Source organism: Polypterus senegalus, chromosome 12 (genome assembly GCF_016835505.1).
Source record: "Polypterus senegalus isolate Bchr_013 chromosome 12, ASM1683550v1, whole genome shotgun sequence".
Taxonomy (NCBI): domain Eukaryota; kingdom Metazoa; phylum Chordata; class Cladistia; order Polypteriformes; family Polypteridae; genus Polypterus; species Polypterus senegalus.
Window position 1 is genome coordinate 36,703,047 of NC_053165.1, and position 15,335 is coordinate 36,718,381.

The 15,335-nt window shown below is 41.3% G+C and overlaps 1 protein-coding gene across 1 annotated transcript in view; it reads left to right on the forward strand.

Annotated features, from left to right (window-relative positions):
• The window catches only part of ippk (inositol 1,3,4,5,6-pentakisphosphate 2-kinase), a 130,980-nt gene that overhangs the window by 8,541 nt on the left and 107,104 nt on the right, over nucleotides 1-15,335 (forward strand). The window contains exon 2 of the mRNA XM_039770856.1: nucleotides 13,128-13,187. Within this exon, the coding sequence (XP_039626790.1) occupies nucleotides 13,128-13,187 (60 nt within the window). The remainder of the gene's footprint in view (nucleotides 1-13,127; nucleotides 13,188-15,335) is intronic.

Sequence of the window (15,335 nt, forward strand, 5' to 3'; positions counted from 1 at the left end):
CAGAAAGTTGGGTCTGCGTCAGAGGTCATGGGTGTTCCAGCAGGACAATGACCCCAAACATACCCCAGAAAGCACCCAGAAATAGTTGAAGACAAAACGCTGGAGAGTTCTGAAGTGGCCAGCAATGAGTCTGGATCTAAATCCGATTGAACACTTATGGAGAGATCTCAAAATTGCTGTTGGGAGAAGGTGCCCTTGAAATCTGAGAGACCTTGAGCAGTTTGCAAAAGAAGAGTAGCCGGAAATTCCACTTGAGAGGTGTAACAAACTTGGTGGTGGTTATAGGAAGTGCTTGATTTCAGTTATTTTTTCCAAAGGGTGTGCAACCAAATGTTAAGTTGAGGGTGCAAATAATTTTGTCCAGCCCGGTTTTTGAGTTTTGTGTGAAATGTCAGATTTGGCTTTTTTTCCTCTTCTTTTTTTGTGTTGTTCCAATGCACATAAAGGAAATAAATACGTGTATACCAAACCTTCCAGAAGGACAACCATCTCTGCAGCAATCCACCAATCAGGCCTGTATGGTAGAGTGGCCAGACAGAAGCCACTCCTTAGTAAAAGGCACATGGCAGCCCACTTGGAGTTTGCCAGAAGAGACCTGAAGGACTCTCGGACCATGAGAAAAAAATTCTCTGGTCTGATGAGGCAAAGATTGAACTCTTTGGTGTGAATGCCAGGCGTCACATTTGGAGGAAACCAGGCACTGCTCATCACCAGGCCAATACCTTCCCTACAGTTAAGCATGGTGGTGGCAGCATCATGCTGTGGGGATATTTTTCAGCAGCAGGAACTGGGAGACAAGTCAGGATAAAGGGAAAGATGACTGCAGCAATGTAGAGAGACATCCTGGATGAAAACCTGCTCCAGAGTGCTCTTGGCCTCAGACTGGGGCGATAGTTCATCTTTTCAGCAGGACAACGACCCTAAGCACACAGCCAAGATATCAAAAGAGTGACCTTAGGACAACTCTGTGAATGTCTTTGAGTGGTCCAGACTTCAATCCGATTGAACATCTCTGGAGAGATTTTAAAATGGCTGTGCACCGACGCTTCACATCCAACCTGATGGAGCTTGAGATGTGCTGCAAAGAGGAATGGGTGAAACTGGCCAAGGATAGGTGTGCCAAGCTTGTGGCATCATATTCAAAAAGACTTGAGGCTGTAATTGCTGCCAAAGGTGCATCGACAAAGTATTGAGCAAAGGCTGTGAATACTTATGTACATGTGATTTCTCTGTTTTTTTATTTTTTTTAAATTTGCAAAAACTTCAGACTTTTTTCACGTTGTCATTATGAGGTGTTGTGTGTAGAATTCGGGGGAAGAAAATGAATTGCATCCATTGTGGAATAAAAGGCTATAACATAACAAAATGTGGAAAAAGTGATGCACTGTGAATACTTTCTGGATGCACTGTGTGTGTGTGTGTGTGTGTGTGTGTGTGTGTGTGTATAATATATATACACATACACATACAGTGGAACCTCTAGATACGATCACCTCTGTATACAAGAAATTCAAGATAAGAGGAAAGTATGAGCGAAAAATTCGGCTCTAAATACAAGCATTGGCTCGCGTAACAAGCCACGAGCCAGGCTGTGGTTAATGCGTGACGCGTCTCCCAATCCGCCTCGACTCGGGGATTCACCCAAGCTAACGCTGCCAGCCCGTCCGCTCACTCAGTGTATCTTGTTCTCCCGTAGCGTGAGGATCTACGCGTTTGTGTGCTTGTGATTTCATTGTTTCACTGTAGCAGTTCACCGTATAAGCATATCCAAAAATATTGCGGACATGCAGATGGAGAATAGGAGATGATTGCCCTCAAGAGGAGTACTAGGGTGTTGTACCATGTTAGCCATTATGAATGTAGAGAAAAGCCAAGCAAAATGCCACCTTTTATTGGCTAACTAAAAAGATTACAATATGCAAGCTTTGATTACATCTTGCCTGAAGAAGGAGCCTGATTTGCCTTGAAAGCTTGCATATTGTAATCTTTTTAGTTAGCCAATAAAAGGTGTCATTTTGCATGGCTTTTCTCTACCCTCAAAGCGAGAGAGAGAGAGACGAGCGAGAGAGATAAGGGGGGAGAGAGAGAGAAGAACCATCAGCTCAGTTATGATCACATGATGCTCAGCAGACAAAGTGTATCCACACTTATTTATCAGTGTTTTTGTTAGGAAAATTGATTTTTATGTTGATATTTTTGGGGGTGCGGAATGGATTAACTGGATTTCCATTATTTTCAATGGGGAAGTTTTGTTCTAGATACAAGAAATTTGCTATACAAGCTTAGTGCTGGAACAAATTAAACTCGTATCTAGAGGTTCCACTGTATGTATGTATGTATGTAGGTATATGTATGTATGTATGTATAAAATACGGTTCACGAACGTCCCGGTTCACGACCAAAAAGATCGCCAAACTTTTGCCTCGGTTCACAACCACACACTTGGTATACGAACAAGCCAGTTTCCCTTGCCTGTCTGAGCTGAGCTGAAAGAGAGAGAGAGAGAGAGAGAGCAAGAGCGAGCGAGCACGTGCCTGCTAGGGAGGGGGAGGAGGAGATTGCTTCACGTGTTTGCTGAACAAGCCAGTTTCCCTTGCCTCCTCAGCTGAGAGAGAGAGAGAGAGAGCAAGAGCGAGCGAGCAAGCACGTGCCTGCTGGGAAGGGGGAGGAGGAGATTGCCGCACGTGTTTGCCTGCCTATCTGTAGGCTGTAGTGCAAGCGAAACCATCCCCCTCCCCCCACAGGCAGCCTGAGAGAGAAAGAGAGCTGCCATGCTTTTTCATTTAAGCAAAGCCACTCCTTGTTCATTGTTTTCAATAAGACTTGCACTCTCTTTGTGCTCTACAGTATTTCGTGTGCTTTTGCAGTTAACTATGGCTTCTAAGCAAGTGGAGAGTGGTCAGAAGAAAGTTTTGAAGAAAATTGAAATCTAAGTAAAGAAAGAAATTACAAAAGGTGGAAAAACTGTTTACCAGTTTACTCATTTACCAATCGGAGAACCCTCGTGCTTTCAAGCAGCATAATGTAAACAAAGCCAGACTGCCAGTAATGTGGAGGGTCACAAGAACTTTATTTTTGGAGGGTCACAAGAACTTTATTTTTGGAATGGCTGCATGAGGCTTTCACTCCCACCAGCTAAACAGCTAAAAGCACCAGAAACCCGAGAAAACACCTGAAGGAAAACACTTCATGCCAGAACTCGTTTCATGCAAGGTTAGTTTTCTTGGTGGTTTTTGTATTACGGATTTTTCAAAAGTTTAATTTTTTAGTTCATAATGCGATTTGTTGCAATGTTATTTTTCTCTTTTTTCAAATGTTCGCTTTTTTCCTTGTGCTTAAAACTCATGAAAGGTTTACAGATGGAGTTTTTCATAGCGCAATTAGGTGCGATGTTACATTTCTCTTTTTTTCAAATGTTCGGTTTTTTCCTTGTGCTTAAAACTCATTAAAAATTGTTTACATGGAGGACTTCATCGTGTGATTTGTTGCAATGTTACTTTTTTGGTTGCTTGTGAGTTGGTTTTTAAATGAAGTTCGGATTTGTGCGATGTTTTTTCTGCTGTGCTTAAAACTCATTTTAAAAACATTGTTTACAGCGATCAGGCTTTAGGTTTAATAGCGTGATCTCCTGCAATCTTACTTTTTTGTTTGCTTGTGAATTGGTTTTTGCAAGCGCTTTGGATTTTTTTTCTGCTGTGCTGTGCTGCGCAAGCACGTGCTACAGAGAGATTAGAGAGCGCGGGCAGCTGACAGGGAAGGGATTGGGGGGACGGATAGGTGTGTGTGTGTGTGTGTGTTTGTGCGCTACACAGAGAGAGAGCGCGTGAGCCAGCCTGCTCCTGTAGCTGAGGTAGGGAGGGGCTTTGGTGGTGTGTGTGCTACAGAGAGAGAGTGCGAGCGAGCCAGCTCGTGTAGCTGATCAGGGAGCCTGGGTGTTTTGTGTCAGTGTTATTCAATGTTTTTACATTAGTTTACTATTACACTGTGGATTCTATGGTGTAATTAACTATATTTGTGCTTAATCTTTACATATTTACATACAGTTTGTACGGTCTGGAACGGATTAATTGTATTTACATACAATCTTATGGGTGAAACTGCTTCAGTTCACGACCAACTCGTTTTACGACCAAAGTTCTGGAACGAATTATGGTCGTGAACCAAGGTTCCACTGTGTGTGTGTGTGTGTGTGTATATATATATACATACATACATACTAGCAGAATACCCGCGCTTCGCAGCGATGTCATGTGTTAAAGAAGTTATGAAAAAGAAAAGGAAACATTTTAAAAATAATGTAACATGATTGTCAAAGTAATTGTTTTGTGTATTTGGTGGCATCGTCACAAAGTTATTTTCATCTAGCTGCATCAGAAAATGTACCACGATGTCTGACACGCCTCCTTTTTACTGTTTTCTCACAGCTTGGATTGCTGCTGTCATATATATATATATACATACATACATACATACATACATACATACATATATATGTTTGTGTGTATGTTTGTATGTGTCTATATGTGTGTGTATAGCTTTGGTCACTGAGTGCAAGGGAAAAATAATAAAATATAGTCTATAAGTTATTAAACAGTAAAACATTAACGTTTTAAGAAGTACAGGTACATTGAGCACTACTGGAGTGGTTGCAGGTAAACTACATTTTAAAGACTGTGTAACACAACAGGTAAGTAACTAACAGCAGCTAAAATGTATATGGATCATCTCTCGGTAGTAGATCCCTTTTGAAAGGCGCTACACGACGGCTGTGGTATAGAAATTACATTTTCTATGTGAACGCTCAAATTTGTGCCTCTGGTAATGTGCCTTACCGGCAATTAAAGAAAATTAGTTTTGTGTCCTCTGCAGTGTTAAGAGAGAAAGGCTTTGGTTTGGGATCAAAGGAAAAAAGGTGTAAAGAAAGGAAAGTTGACTTTTCTTTTATATAGTATAGAGATGTGTTCGCTGGCGTTATGATCGCCTTTTGGGGACAGTCGCGGTGGGTCTTGTGTAGACTGGTGAGGCGCCCCGCCATTAATCGGCTGTGATGGCACTGTCAGTCCTCCACTCGCGTGTGTGTCTTCATAATCCGAGCTGAGGACCTCATAATATATCGTGCAAAAGAAAGTGTGAATCGCCTTAATATTATTTTGCCGTGGTGTAGAAAAGGGGTCCCGTGTTTGCACTTGTCTGGGCTATAGCGCAGGGGGAGGAAGAAAAAATTAAAAGTGCTCACTTTGACTTAAGGCAGAAGCGCAGTCAGCGTCTCAAAGGCCGGCACAGCTATGCACGCGCTGGCTGCTCGACTTTTGCTGGGCAGGAGACCCCTTTTGTACACACGTTCATGATATCAAAAGTCTCAGCGCTCTTTGGAGGTAATTCATATATTATATATATAGCAAAATACCCGCTCGCAGTGGAGAAGTAGTGTGTTAAAGAAGTAATGAAAAGAAAAGGAAACATTTTAATAATAACGTAACATGATTGACATTGTCATGAGTGTTGCTGTCATATATATTCCTGCCTAAATAAGTCACCTCGCGCTCTTACTTTTTACCGTTCATTTAATCATGGCTAGTGGCGGAAAAATTATAAAATGGAAGGAGGATGGCTTTACCAAAACAATTATTGATGGCGAATCGATTATTCATAAAGCTTGAATTGGTGATCTGTTTTTCTGTGTTAACCTCATATTTTTCATACTTCTTCTCAAACTAAGGTGGTGCGAGGGTAAAATGAATCGGGATGCGCTGATCAATGTAATCGGTGTACCAGGAAATCATGCATTGACAAAAGCTCCCTTTGCTTGTAATGCAAAGTGTGATTAAATGCATTATTTTTAGCGTTATGGAGCACATGCATGAAGCTTCTCAGCTGTGCTTGTGCTAAGAAAAGGAAAGATTTTAAAAATAACGTAACACGATTGTCAATGTAACCTTTTGTAAGTAGTGCCTGGAGGATTCAGTGTGGAGAAACTCTAGAGACAGCGTGTGTATTAACTTGTGGATTTTTCTGTGAGTATTTGGTGGCAGTGTGACGAAGTTGCTTCGAAGACGGCGTTAGCCGCGGAGCTCAGCTCAGAGCGAAATGAGGTAAATGGGAGGGAGATGATGGCGTGACTCCCCACCCGCCTTTAACTGTCAATCCCCACAAACACAGTCTCGGAATTTGCATAAGCACACCCCTTCACCTACAATTTTAACTTAGTTACAAAGTGATCAAAACTCTCGTTTATATCCTGCGTCCTCTCATTAAACTTGTATCCCGCATTACCTGTGGGCATGTGAAAGCCAGCGGTAGCCTGTCTATGAACTTAATTTAAAGTTTAGGTTTACACCTTGCTTTCTTTCCGAGGTAGCAGCACTCATGAATATGGTAGTATATGCACTCGCCGCTTCTTATTGTTTCGCTGCCTTCTCAATTATATAATGCATGTTTTCTTAAGCGCTTTTTGGAGGTCTTCCTGGTTTTCTATGTACTGCGTTGACAGTCAGTTCACGTGATTACGTGGGAGGCGTGATGATGTCACACAACTCCGCCCCACGGCGTTCAAGCTCAACTCCATTACAGTTAATGGAGAAAACACCTTCCAGTTATGACCATTAGGCGTAGAATTTCGAAATGAAACCTGCCCAACTTTTGTAAGTAAGCTGTAAGGAATGAACCTGCCAAATTTCAGCCTTCTACCTACACGGGAAGTTGGAGAATTAGTGATGTTTGAGTGAGTGAGTGAGTGAGGGCTTTGCCTTTTATTAGTATAGACTAGCAAAATACCCGCGCTTCGCAGCGGAGAAGTAGTGTGTTGAAGCAATGAAAAAGAAAAGGAAACATTTTGAAAATAACGTAACATGATTGCCAATGTAATTGTTTTGTCACTGTTGTGAGTGATGAGTGTTGTTGTCATATATATATATATATATATATATATATATATATATATATATATATATATATATATATATATATATATATATATATATATATATATATATATATATATATATATATATATATATATATATATATATATAAATAATATGTGTGTGTGTTTACACACACACACATATATACACACACATATATAAACATATATATATACATATATACATACATATCTACATATATACACAAACAGCTATTTCGTATCAGTGCAATACGCTGCTTGTTAAAATGGATAACTCTCGCTCTTACGCTTCATATACCCGGGCCATTAATAACAATAATACAGTATATAAAGTGATCTCGCGGGCCGGATATAATTACACGCCGGGCCGGATGTGGCCCGCCCTTGAGTTTGACACATATGGACTAAATAGAACTTGAAAAGATATATTTTTTCAAATGTGATCGCAATTCAGATAGAGTTGATCGCACTACAGCCTGCATGCCTCAATAAGTCATCCTCCCTCGCTCTTACTTTTTACCGTTCATCTAATGAATACACTGAGTATGGCTTTACCAAAACAATCATTGATGGCGAATAAAGTATCCATTATTCGACTATGTAGTTCGGGATATATATATATATATATATATATATATATATATATATATATCGCAGCGTGAGAAGTAGTGTGTTAAAAAGCTAGAAAAGAAAAGGGAACATTTTAAAAATAATGTAACATGACTGTCAATATACAGTATTTGTTTTGTGAGTGTTACTGAGTGTTGCTGTCATGAAGGATTTGATTATCATTATTTCTTTCAGTCAGGTTCGTATTTGTAGGATGTGTTGTGTTCAAGGTACATTCCGTGTTTGTCAATCGTTGTAAAGATGACAGGTTTCATTCATCGATTCGTTTCTTACTGCATCAATAAACAGCTCGTCTTCTTCTTTATCCGAGATCTGACACACTGCATGCATGGGTTTTTTTTTTTTTTTTACACTGTCTTCCTTTAGCGGGACATTGACTTTTTCCAACGTGTGCTTTGTTTCCGCAGTAGCTGGATTTATGAATATGTTTGTATGTATCAGACGCTTCATATTTTTTGCTGCCTTTTCAATTGTGTAATTGGTTTTGTTCAGCTCTTTGGAACTGTTGCTTTATATCTGTGCAATGCGTCAGTTCACGTGAGCCGCTCGGTGTACATGCATCGAAGGTTCCCAGCTGTGCTGGTGCCATCTCGTGCTATGTCCATGGCTGTATTTAATGTTACCTTAGTCCTGGCACTTAAAACTTTCTCTCGCAGTTTCACTGAGTTTGTGTCAAACACCACCCTGACCATCTCATCTTTCTCTCCATAAACACAGTCCTTCACCCGTGAATATATAGTGGGAGTTTGCTATTGGATTGCCGCTGACGGACGGCCTTATATGGGCAGGCACTAAATTACAAACGCCAGCGGCAGCCTGTCTATGAACTTAATTTAAAGTGTAGGTTTACATCGTGCTTTGTTTCAGTAGCAGAACTCATGAATATGGTTGTATATGTCACTCGTCGCTTCTTATTGTTTCGCTGCCTTCTCAATTATATAATGCATGTTTTCTTCAGCGCTTTTTGGAGGTCTTCCTGGTTTTCTATGTACTGTGTGATTACGTGGGAGGCGTGATGATGTCACACGAAACTCCGCCCCCACGGCGTTCAAGCTCATCTCCATTACAGTAAATGGAGAAAAACAGCTTCCAGTTATGACCATTACGCGCAGAATTTCGATATAAAACCTGCCCATCTTTTGTAAGGAAGCTGTAAGGAATGAACCTGCCAAATTTCAGCCTTCCACCCACACGGGAAGTTGGAGAATTAGTGATGAGTGAGTGAGTGAGGAGTGTGATCCCTCTGTAGTTTTTAAAGAGGGGGACCACCACCCCGGTCTGCCAATCCAGAGGCACTGTCCCCGATGTCCATGTGATGTTGCAGAGACGTGTCAACCAAGACAGTCCTACAACATCCAGAGCCTTGAGGAACTCCTGGCGTATCTCATCCACCCCCGGGGCCCTGCCACCAAGGAGTTTTTTGACCACCTCGGTAACCTCAGTCCCAGAGATGGGAGAGCCCACCTCAGAGTCCCCAGGCTCTGCTTCCTCATTGGAAAGCATGTTAGTGGGATTGAGGAGGTCTTCAAAGTACTCCCCCCACTGACCCACAACGTCCCGAGTCGAGGTCAGCAGCGCACCATCCCCACCATATACGGTGTTGACACTGCACTGTTTCCCCCTTCTGAGACGCCGGAAAGTGGACCAGAATCTCCTCTAAGCCATCCGAAAGTCATTCTCCATGGTCTCCCCAACCTCCTCCCATGCCCGAGTTTTTACCTCAACAACCACCAAAGCCGCACTCTGCTTGGCCTGCCGGTACCTATCAGCTGCCTCCAGAGATCCACAGGACAAAAAGGTCCTATAGGACTCCTCCTTTAGCTTGACGGCATCCCTTACCGCTGGTGTCCACCAAGGGGTTTGGGGATTGCCGCCACGACATGCACAGCTGCGGTCAGCCGCCTCAACAATAGAGGCACGGAACATGGCCCATTCGGACTCTATGTCACCCACCTCCCTCGGGATGTGGTCGAAGTTCTGCCGAAGATGGGAGTTGAAGCTACTTCTGACAGGGGACTCTGCCAGCCGTTCCCAGCTGACCCTCACAACACGTTTGGGCCAAGAGGAGGGGGTGCTAGAGGGCGTACCTTCTGGGGACTCCCTCGTTCTGCTGGGAGACCAATGCTCACGTGGGCAATAGCAGTGAGACCTGGAAGGGCGTGATTGGGAGGAATGGCCCCCCCCAATTTGAACCCGTGCGGTGTTTTGTTCTTGGACTTCTGTGCTCGTCATGGATTGTCCATAACGAACACCATGTTCAAGCATAGGGATGTTCACATGTGCACTTGGCACCAGGACACCCTAGGCCTCAGTTCGATGATCGACTTTGTGGTCATGTCATCGATCAGAAAAAGGGCGTCCGGAAGTGACGTATCTGTTCTCAGTGGCAGTGTAGTCTGTGTAGCGTACAGCTGCTCTCTTCTTGTTCAGTAAATGGCAAAGCTATATATATATCTATCTATCTATCTCTATCTATCTCTATCTATCTCTATCTATCTATCTATCTCTATATATCTATATATATATATATATATATATATATATATATATATATATATATATATATATATATATATATATATATATATATATCTCCAGTTGTTTAAGCATTAGCTGTGTTTTGTGTGCAAAAATCCTTGTAGCACTCACTGTGGTTACTGTTAAAGTGACTCCCTCTGCCGTTTTTATATTTGCTCATATTTGCACCTGCGTCCATATTGCAAAAAGTGTGCAGAAACCCTTGCAGCACACACTGTGTCCTGAGCAAAAGTTTTGTCACTGAATTGCTGAGGGTTTTTTTAAAGTGACCCATCTGCCATTCCTATTTTTGTTCATATCTTTCCCTGCCGTAGTGCAAGTGTGCATTGAATATCCAACAGGCTCCCACTTTCCCACTCAAAAGTCTTATTCATAGGTACTTTTAATATTTTTTCCAAATGTTTTACCAACTTGGGTAAAAAAAGTGTTCAGAAAACAATACTGCTCAGTTTTTTTCAGAAAAGACACGGCACAAACTAATGAAGGTACAGTGTCAACTACTGATGTGGCACTTTCAGACAAAGACATTGCAGAGGCTGGTCCATCAGGGGAAATCTCTTCCGCACACACTCTACCAATTGATAAATCTAAGCACCGCTTATCCGGCATAAACAAATAATGGTTTAAAAATTTTAATTGGCTAATGGTCAAAGAAAATGGTATGTTGTTCTCATTGTGCAGGAAATATTCAATTAAACGCCCCCCAAGGATGGAGTTACTTTGGGTAAGCGTGCCATGCACAAGAATTCGAAAAGAAAGCTTGCTGGACTATGAAAAAAGTAAAATACCCAAAAAGTACACATAAATCCATAAAAAAAATCCAATAAAAAGTGGAAATAAAAATCAATAAATAAATCCATTAAAAAATCTGTGGTTAAAATGCAGTATAACCTCCTGATCTCAGTCCACCTCCTTCTTTCTCCCCGGTGCACCCATTGCTCGTATACCCGGCTGAGACTCAGCAGCCACAAGCTCCTTTTGGCCGACCTACATCTTGGCTGACTCCAGGCATCATGGCCAGACCGTACGAGGTTGGCTCTCCTCCCGACTTCCTTCGCACTCACATGGTCACCGCTCGGAAGCCTAGGGAGGGCACCTGCCTTGCTCGCCACACTCCACCTGGATGTTCAGTGGGGCGAACTAGCCCCTACAGTGCCACAGCTCGTGCGGTCTTCTCCTTTCAGGTGGCCAGATAGCAGGAAGCCAATGAAGCAATTGAAAATGATCGAACCTGCACATGCAGGTACGACTCGCCCCAACTACCTCATTAACTCAACACGTCTGTATTGATTTAAAACTGGACTTTTTTTTTTTTTTTTTTTGAAGCTGTGGACCCGCTATAACACATTCTTTTCAATCATTACTCCAAGAATGGTGGCCTTTCGATTTTATAATATTAAAGTAGCAGGCAAGGATGGACAGTTGCGTCAAAAATGATCAGAAGTCAATCTTACAAAGACTTCAGTCCAAAACATTTTGTTAAAAATGGCAACGACATCAGAGCTCTAAGAGTTGTTTCCAAATTTAGCCAGATTACCTCATATTGAGCTAGTGATCCCAGTGAGCACTGCTGAATGTGAAAGGGGTTTTTCTGCCCTTAAAAGGATCAAGACATGTTTGAGAAATCACATGAATCAAAGCACACTAAATAATCTCATGCTGATAATAATAATAATTAATTCTTTGCATGTATATAGCGCTTTTTTCACTACTCAAAGAGCTCAGCAATTGCAGGTTAAGGGCCTTGCTCTCAAGGGCCTAAAAGAGCAGAGTCCCTTTTGGCATTTATGGGATTCGAACTGGCAACCTTCCGATTGCAAGTGCAGATCCCTAGCCTCAGAGCCACCATTCCTTGGAGGGCCTAGATCCTGGGGACTTTGATTATGGAAAAGCTGCAGACAACTGGGCTTCTAGGAAGAAAAGAAGAATAAATATTTAACTGAAGACACCTTCTGCATATGCAAGTTGGCTTTGAAGAATATTTTAAAATTTTTCTTCATTAGGTTTCCCATACTTTTTTTTTCATTGTTTTTACTTTTCTTCCCAACAGCGACAATACTTGTGCCTTTTGGTTTATGTCATAACAATTTATTTTGTTAGGGTTGCAGGATCCTGAGTAGGATGCTTATTAAATTTAATAAAAATATTCTGGCGCAAGTGTCAAACCTTAAAAAAGGAAGTCATATTGAGCATTAGAAAATTAATAATAATTAACTAATAAAAATAGTGCACATTTAATTTTCCCCCCCACCAAATTTACCCGTCCCGCCCCACCCGGCTACTTTTTCATGCCACCCGGCTGGAAAAAATTTCTGGGGATAACACTGCCTCCTCTCCACCCAGTTCCTCCTAACTTCATGCCAGAACTCGACTCATGCAAGGTAAGTTTTCTTGGTGGTTTATTGTTAGTTTTTGTATTTACGGATTTCTCAAATGTTCATTTTTCGTTTTGTAGCGTGAATTGTTGTAATGTTATTTTTCTCTTTTTTCAAAAGTTCATTTTTTTCCCCCTGTGCTTACATTTAAAAAAAAAAGTGTTTACAGCGATCGGGTTGTAAGGCTATTAGCGTGAACTCCTGCAATGTTAATTTCTTGGTTACTTATGGTTGGTTTTTAAATAAAGTTTGGATTTGTTCAAATGTTCTTTTTCCCCCTGTGTTTAAAACTCATTAAAAAAAAAAACTGTTTACAGACGATCGGGTCGTAACTCTTGCAATGTTTTCTCTGTTGTTCAAAGTTTTCTCAGTGTTATTCAATGTCATTACATTTAGTTTACTATTACGATGTTCATTCTATGGTATAATTAACTATATTTGTGCTTAAAAATCTTTAAAAAAATATATATTTACATACAGTTCGTACCGTCTGGAACGGATTAATTGTATTTACATACAATCCTATGGGGGAAATTGCTTCGGTTCCACTGTAAAAGTAAAATGTTAACTGAGGCAAATTGTTACCAGAGGTTCAACGAAGTGATGTTAAGGTCATTTTCTTAAAATTAGATTAGTTGCATTGTTTTATCTGAGTTGGTCATTTTTCTTTTCTTTTACAGCGCTCTCAAGTTTTGCGATTTTTGAAATATCCTGCAAGTGATACTGAAAATTCGTGCAAGGTAAGCTGTAATTTGTTTGACCTTTGGTTAAATTTTATTTAGTAAATTCTTTTTACAGACTCTTTGCTTACTTAAAGCTCTAAGTTGTTTAATGTATTTAAAATTGTTTTAGAACACTAGAAAGACACTGGAATGACAGAACATAAGTGCTTAGGAAACTGCCACCTTTTTTTGTACCCACCTAGACTTGAAACAGAGTATCTATTTTGTAATGCTAAGTGGATGATGGTGCAGACATATTTCACAACGTTTTCAGATATTTTTACAATAAGCAACATATATCCCAATATTTAGAAGTTTGCTTGTCCTACTACGATTTAAAAAAAAAAAAAAAAAGTCAAAAAACAATTTCAAATTTGAAAGCACCCCCACAGTTGAAAAAGGCTTTGACAAAAGTAATGAACGATGCTGTGTGTGTGAGTTAACAAGTTGTTCTTTTTTTAATTGAATATTTGTAAAAAAAAATAATCTTAGTGAGAGTAGCCTTGTACAACACCTTGAATTCCAAGCAAAGTAATGTGAAAAACTTGTAATAGTAAAAATAAAATTCTTATCCAAAGTAATTAGTCTATGATCTCTGCAATGTTGTCAGTATTCACCAATATGGAATGCTGTCTCTGAAGGTAAACTTATGAAATCTCACTCACACATCAACAAAAACAGTATCTCTTGTTTAGTTAAATAGCTAGCCAATAGGATGGATGAGTTACTAAAAATTAAGTAGTGCGTTGGACACTAAACAGATGCATGGTCACATTGTCAAAATGGAAAAAAAGGTTTGGCGAAGCTCATTCGATTAGAAAGTGCTGTTTGTTTGCTGTTGACTACTGACTTGGTTATCCGTTCCACTCTGTTGACCTCCAGCGGTTGCAGCTCTGAAAACTGATACCCCCCTCCCATCCTACTCTGATTGTGGTTCTGCACACTCCAAGGAGAAATGTGGGTCTTGGATAGTGCTGTTTGAATTTAAAATTTTCTAATCTGCTCCTCGATCTTCATGTTAGTGCATAACAGATAGATAGATAGAGAAAACTTTATTTTTCCCTGGTAAGAAATTTGACTTTTCCAAATCAAGTCAAATGCACTGGCACAGTGCATTTTGCTGCACCCACTACACGACGAAACAACTCTGGATCCTGGTTGCCAACCCCCTATGCAAAGACATGGTCCAGTCCCACCCTCTGGAAATGACCCTCCTCCGGGGGTGGGGGCATGGGGGTTGACGTTGGGGAAATGCGGCACATGGCCGTAGTGCCATAACTGACGCTCCCTCACAATGTAGATAATGTGCCTCTTTCAGGACTCCGTGAGTAACCGCTCATTTGACACAAAGTCAACCAAACCAACAGTACCCAAGAATTTTCCGGAGAGACACAGTACCAAACGAGTCGAGTTTTCATCTCAGGTCACTGGATAGCGTCCTTGTCTCACAACCATATAGCAAGACAGGAAGTGCCAGGATTCTAAAGAATTGGACCTTCATCCTTTTGCATAGATATCGGAAGTGCCACACACCTCTTTCCAGCGACCTCATGACCCCGCCCTACTACCCCCCCGCTCTCCAAGTCCATCTACTGACTTCATAGGAAGAGTCACCAGAGACATGAATGTCACTGCTAAGGTAAGTAAACCTCTTGACAAGGTTGACACTTTCTCTGCAAACACACACTGCTTATGGCTGTGCCCAAGAGGCCATTAAAGGCCTGGATCTTGCTTTTTATACAGGACACTCACATGCTCAGTCTCTTGAGCGCCTCGATCAGAGCCTCCATTGACTATGCGAAAATCACAGCATCGTCAGCAAAGTCAAGATCCATGAATCTTACTTCACCAACAAATGCTCCACAGCTGCTGGACCCCACGACCTTGCCCAACACCCAGTCTATACAAGCATTGAACAGAGTAGGAGTAGGTACACACCCCTGACAAACCCCAGAATCAACTGGGTTAAAACAGAGATTCTGCCTCCACTCTGCACAGCACCAGTGTACAGGCCGGCTATGATATCCAGCAACTTCGAGGGGATCCCGCGAACCTTCAGGATGTCCCACAGGGCAGCTCGATCAACTGAGTCGAGTGCTTTACAAAAATCGACAAAGGCTGCAAAGAAACTCTGCCAATATTTGCGTTTGCGCTCCATGAGAACCC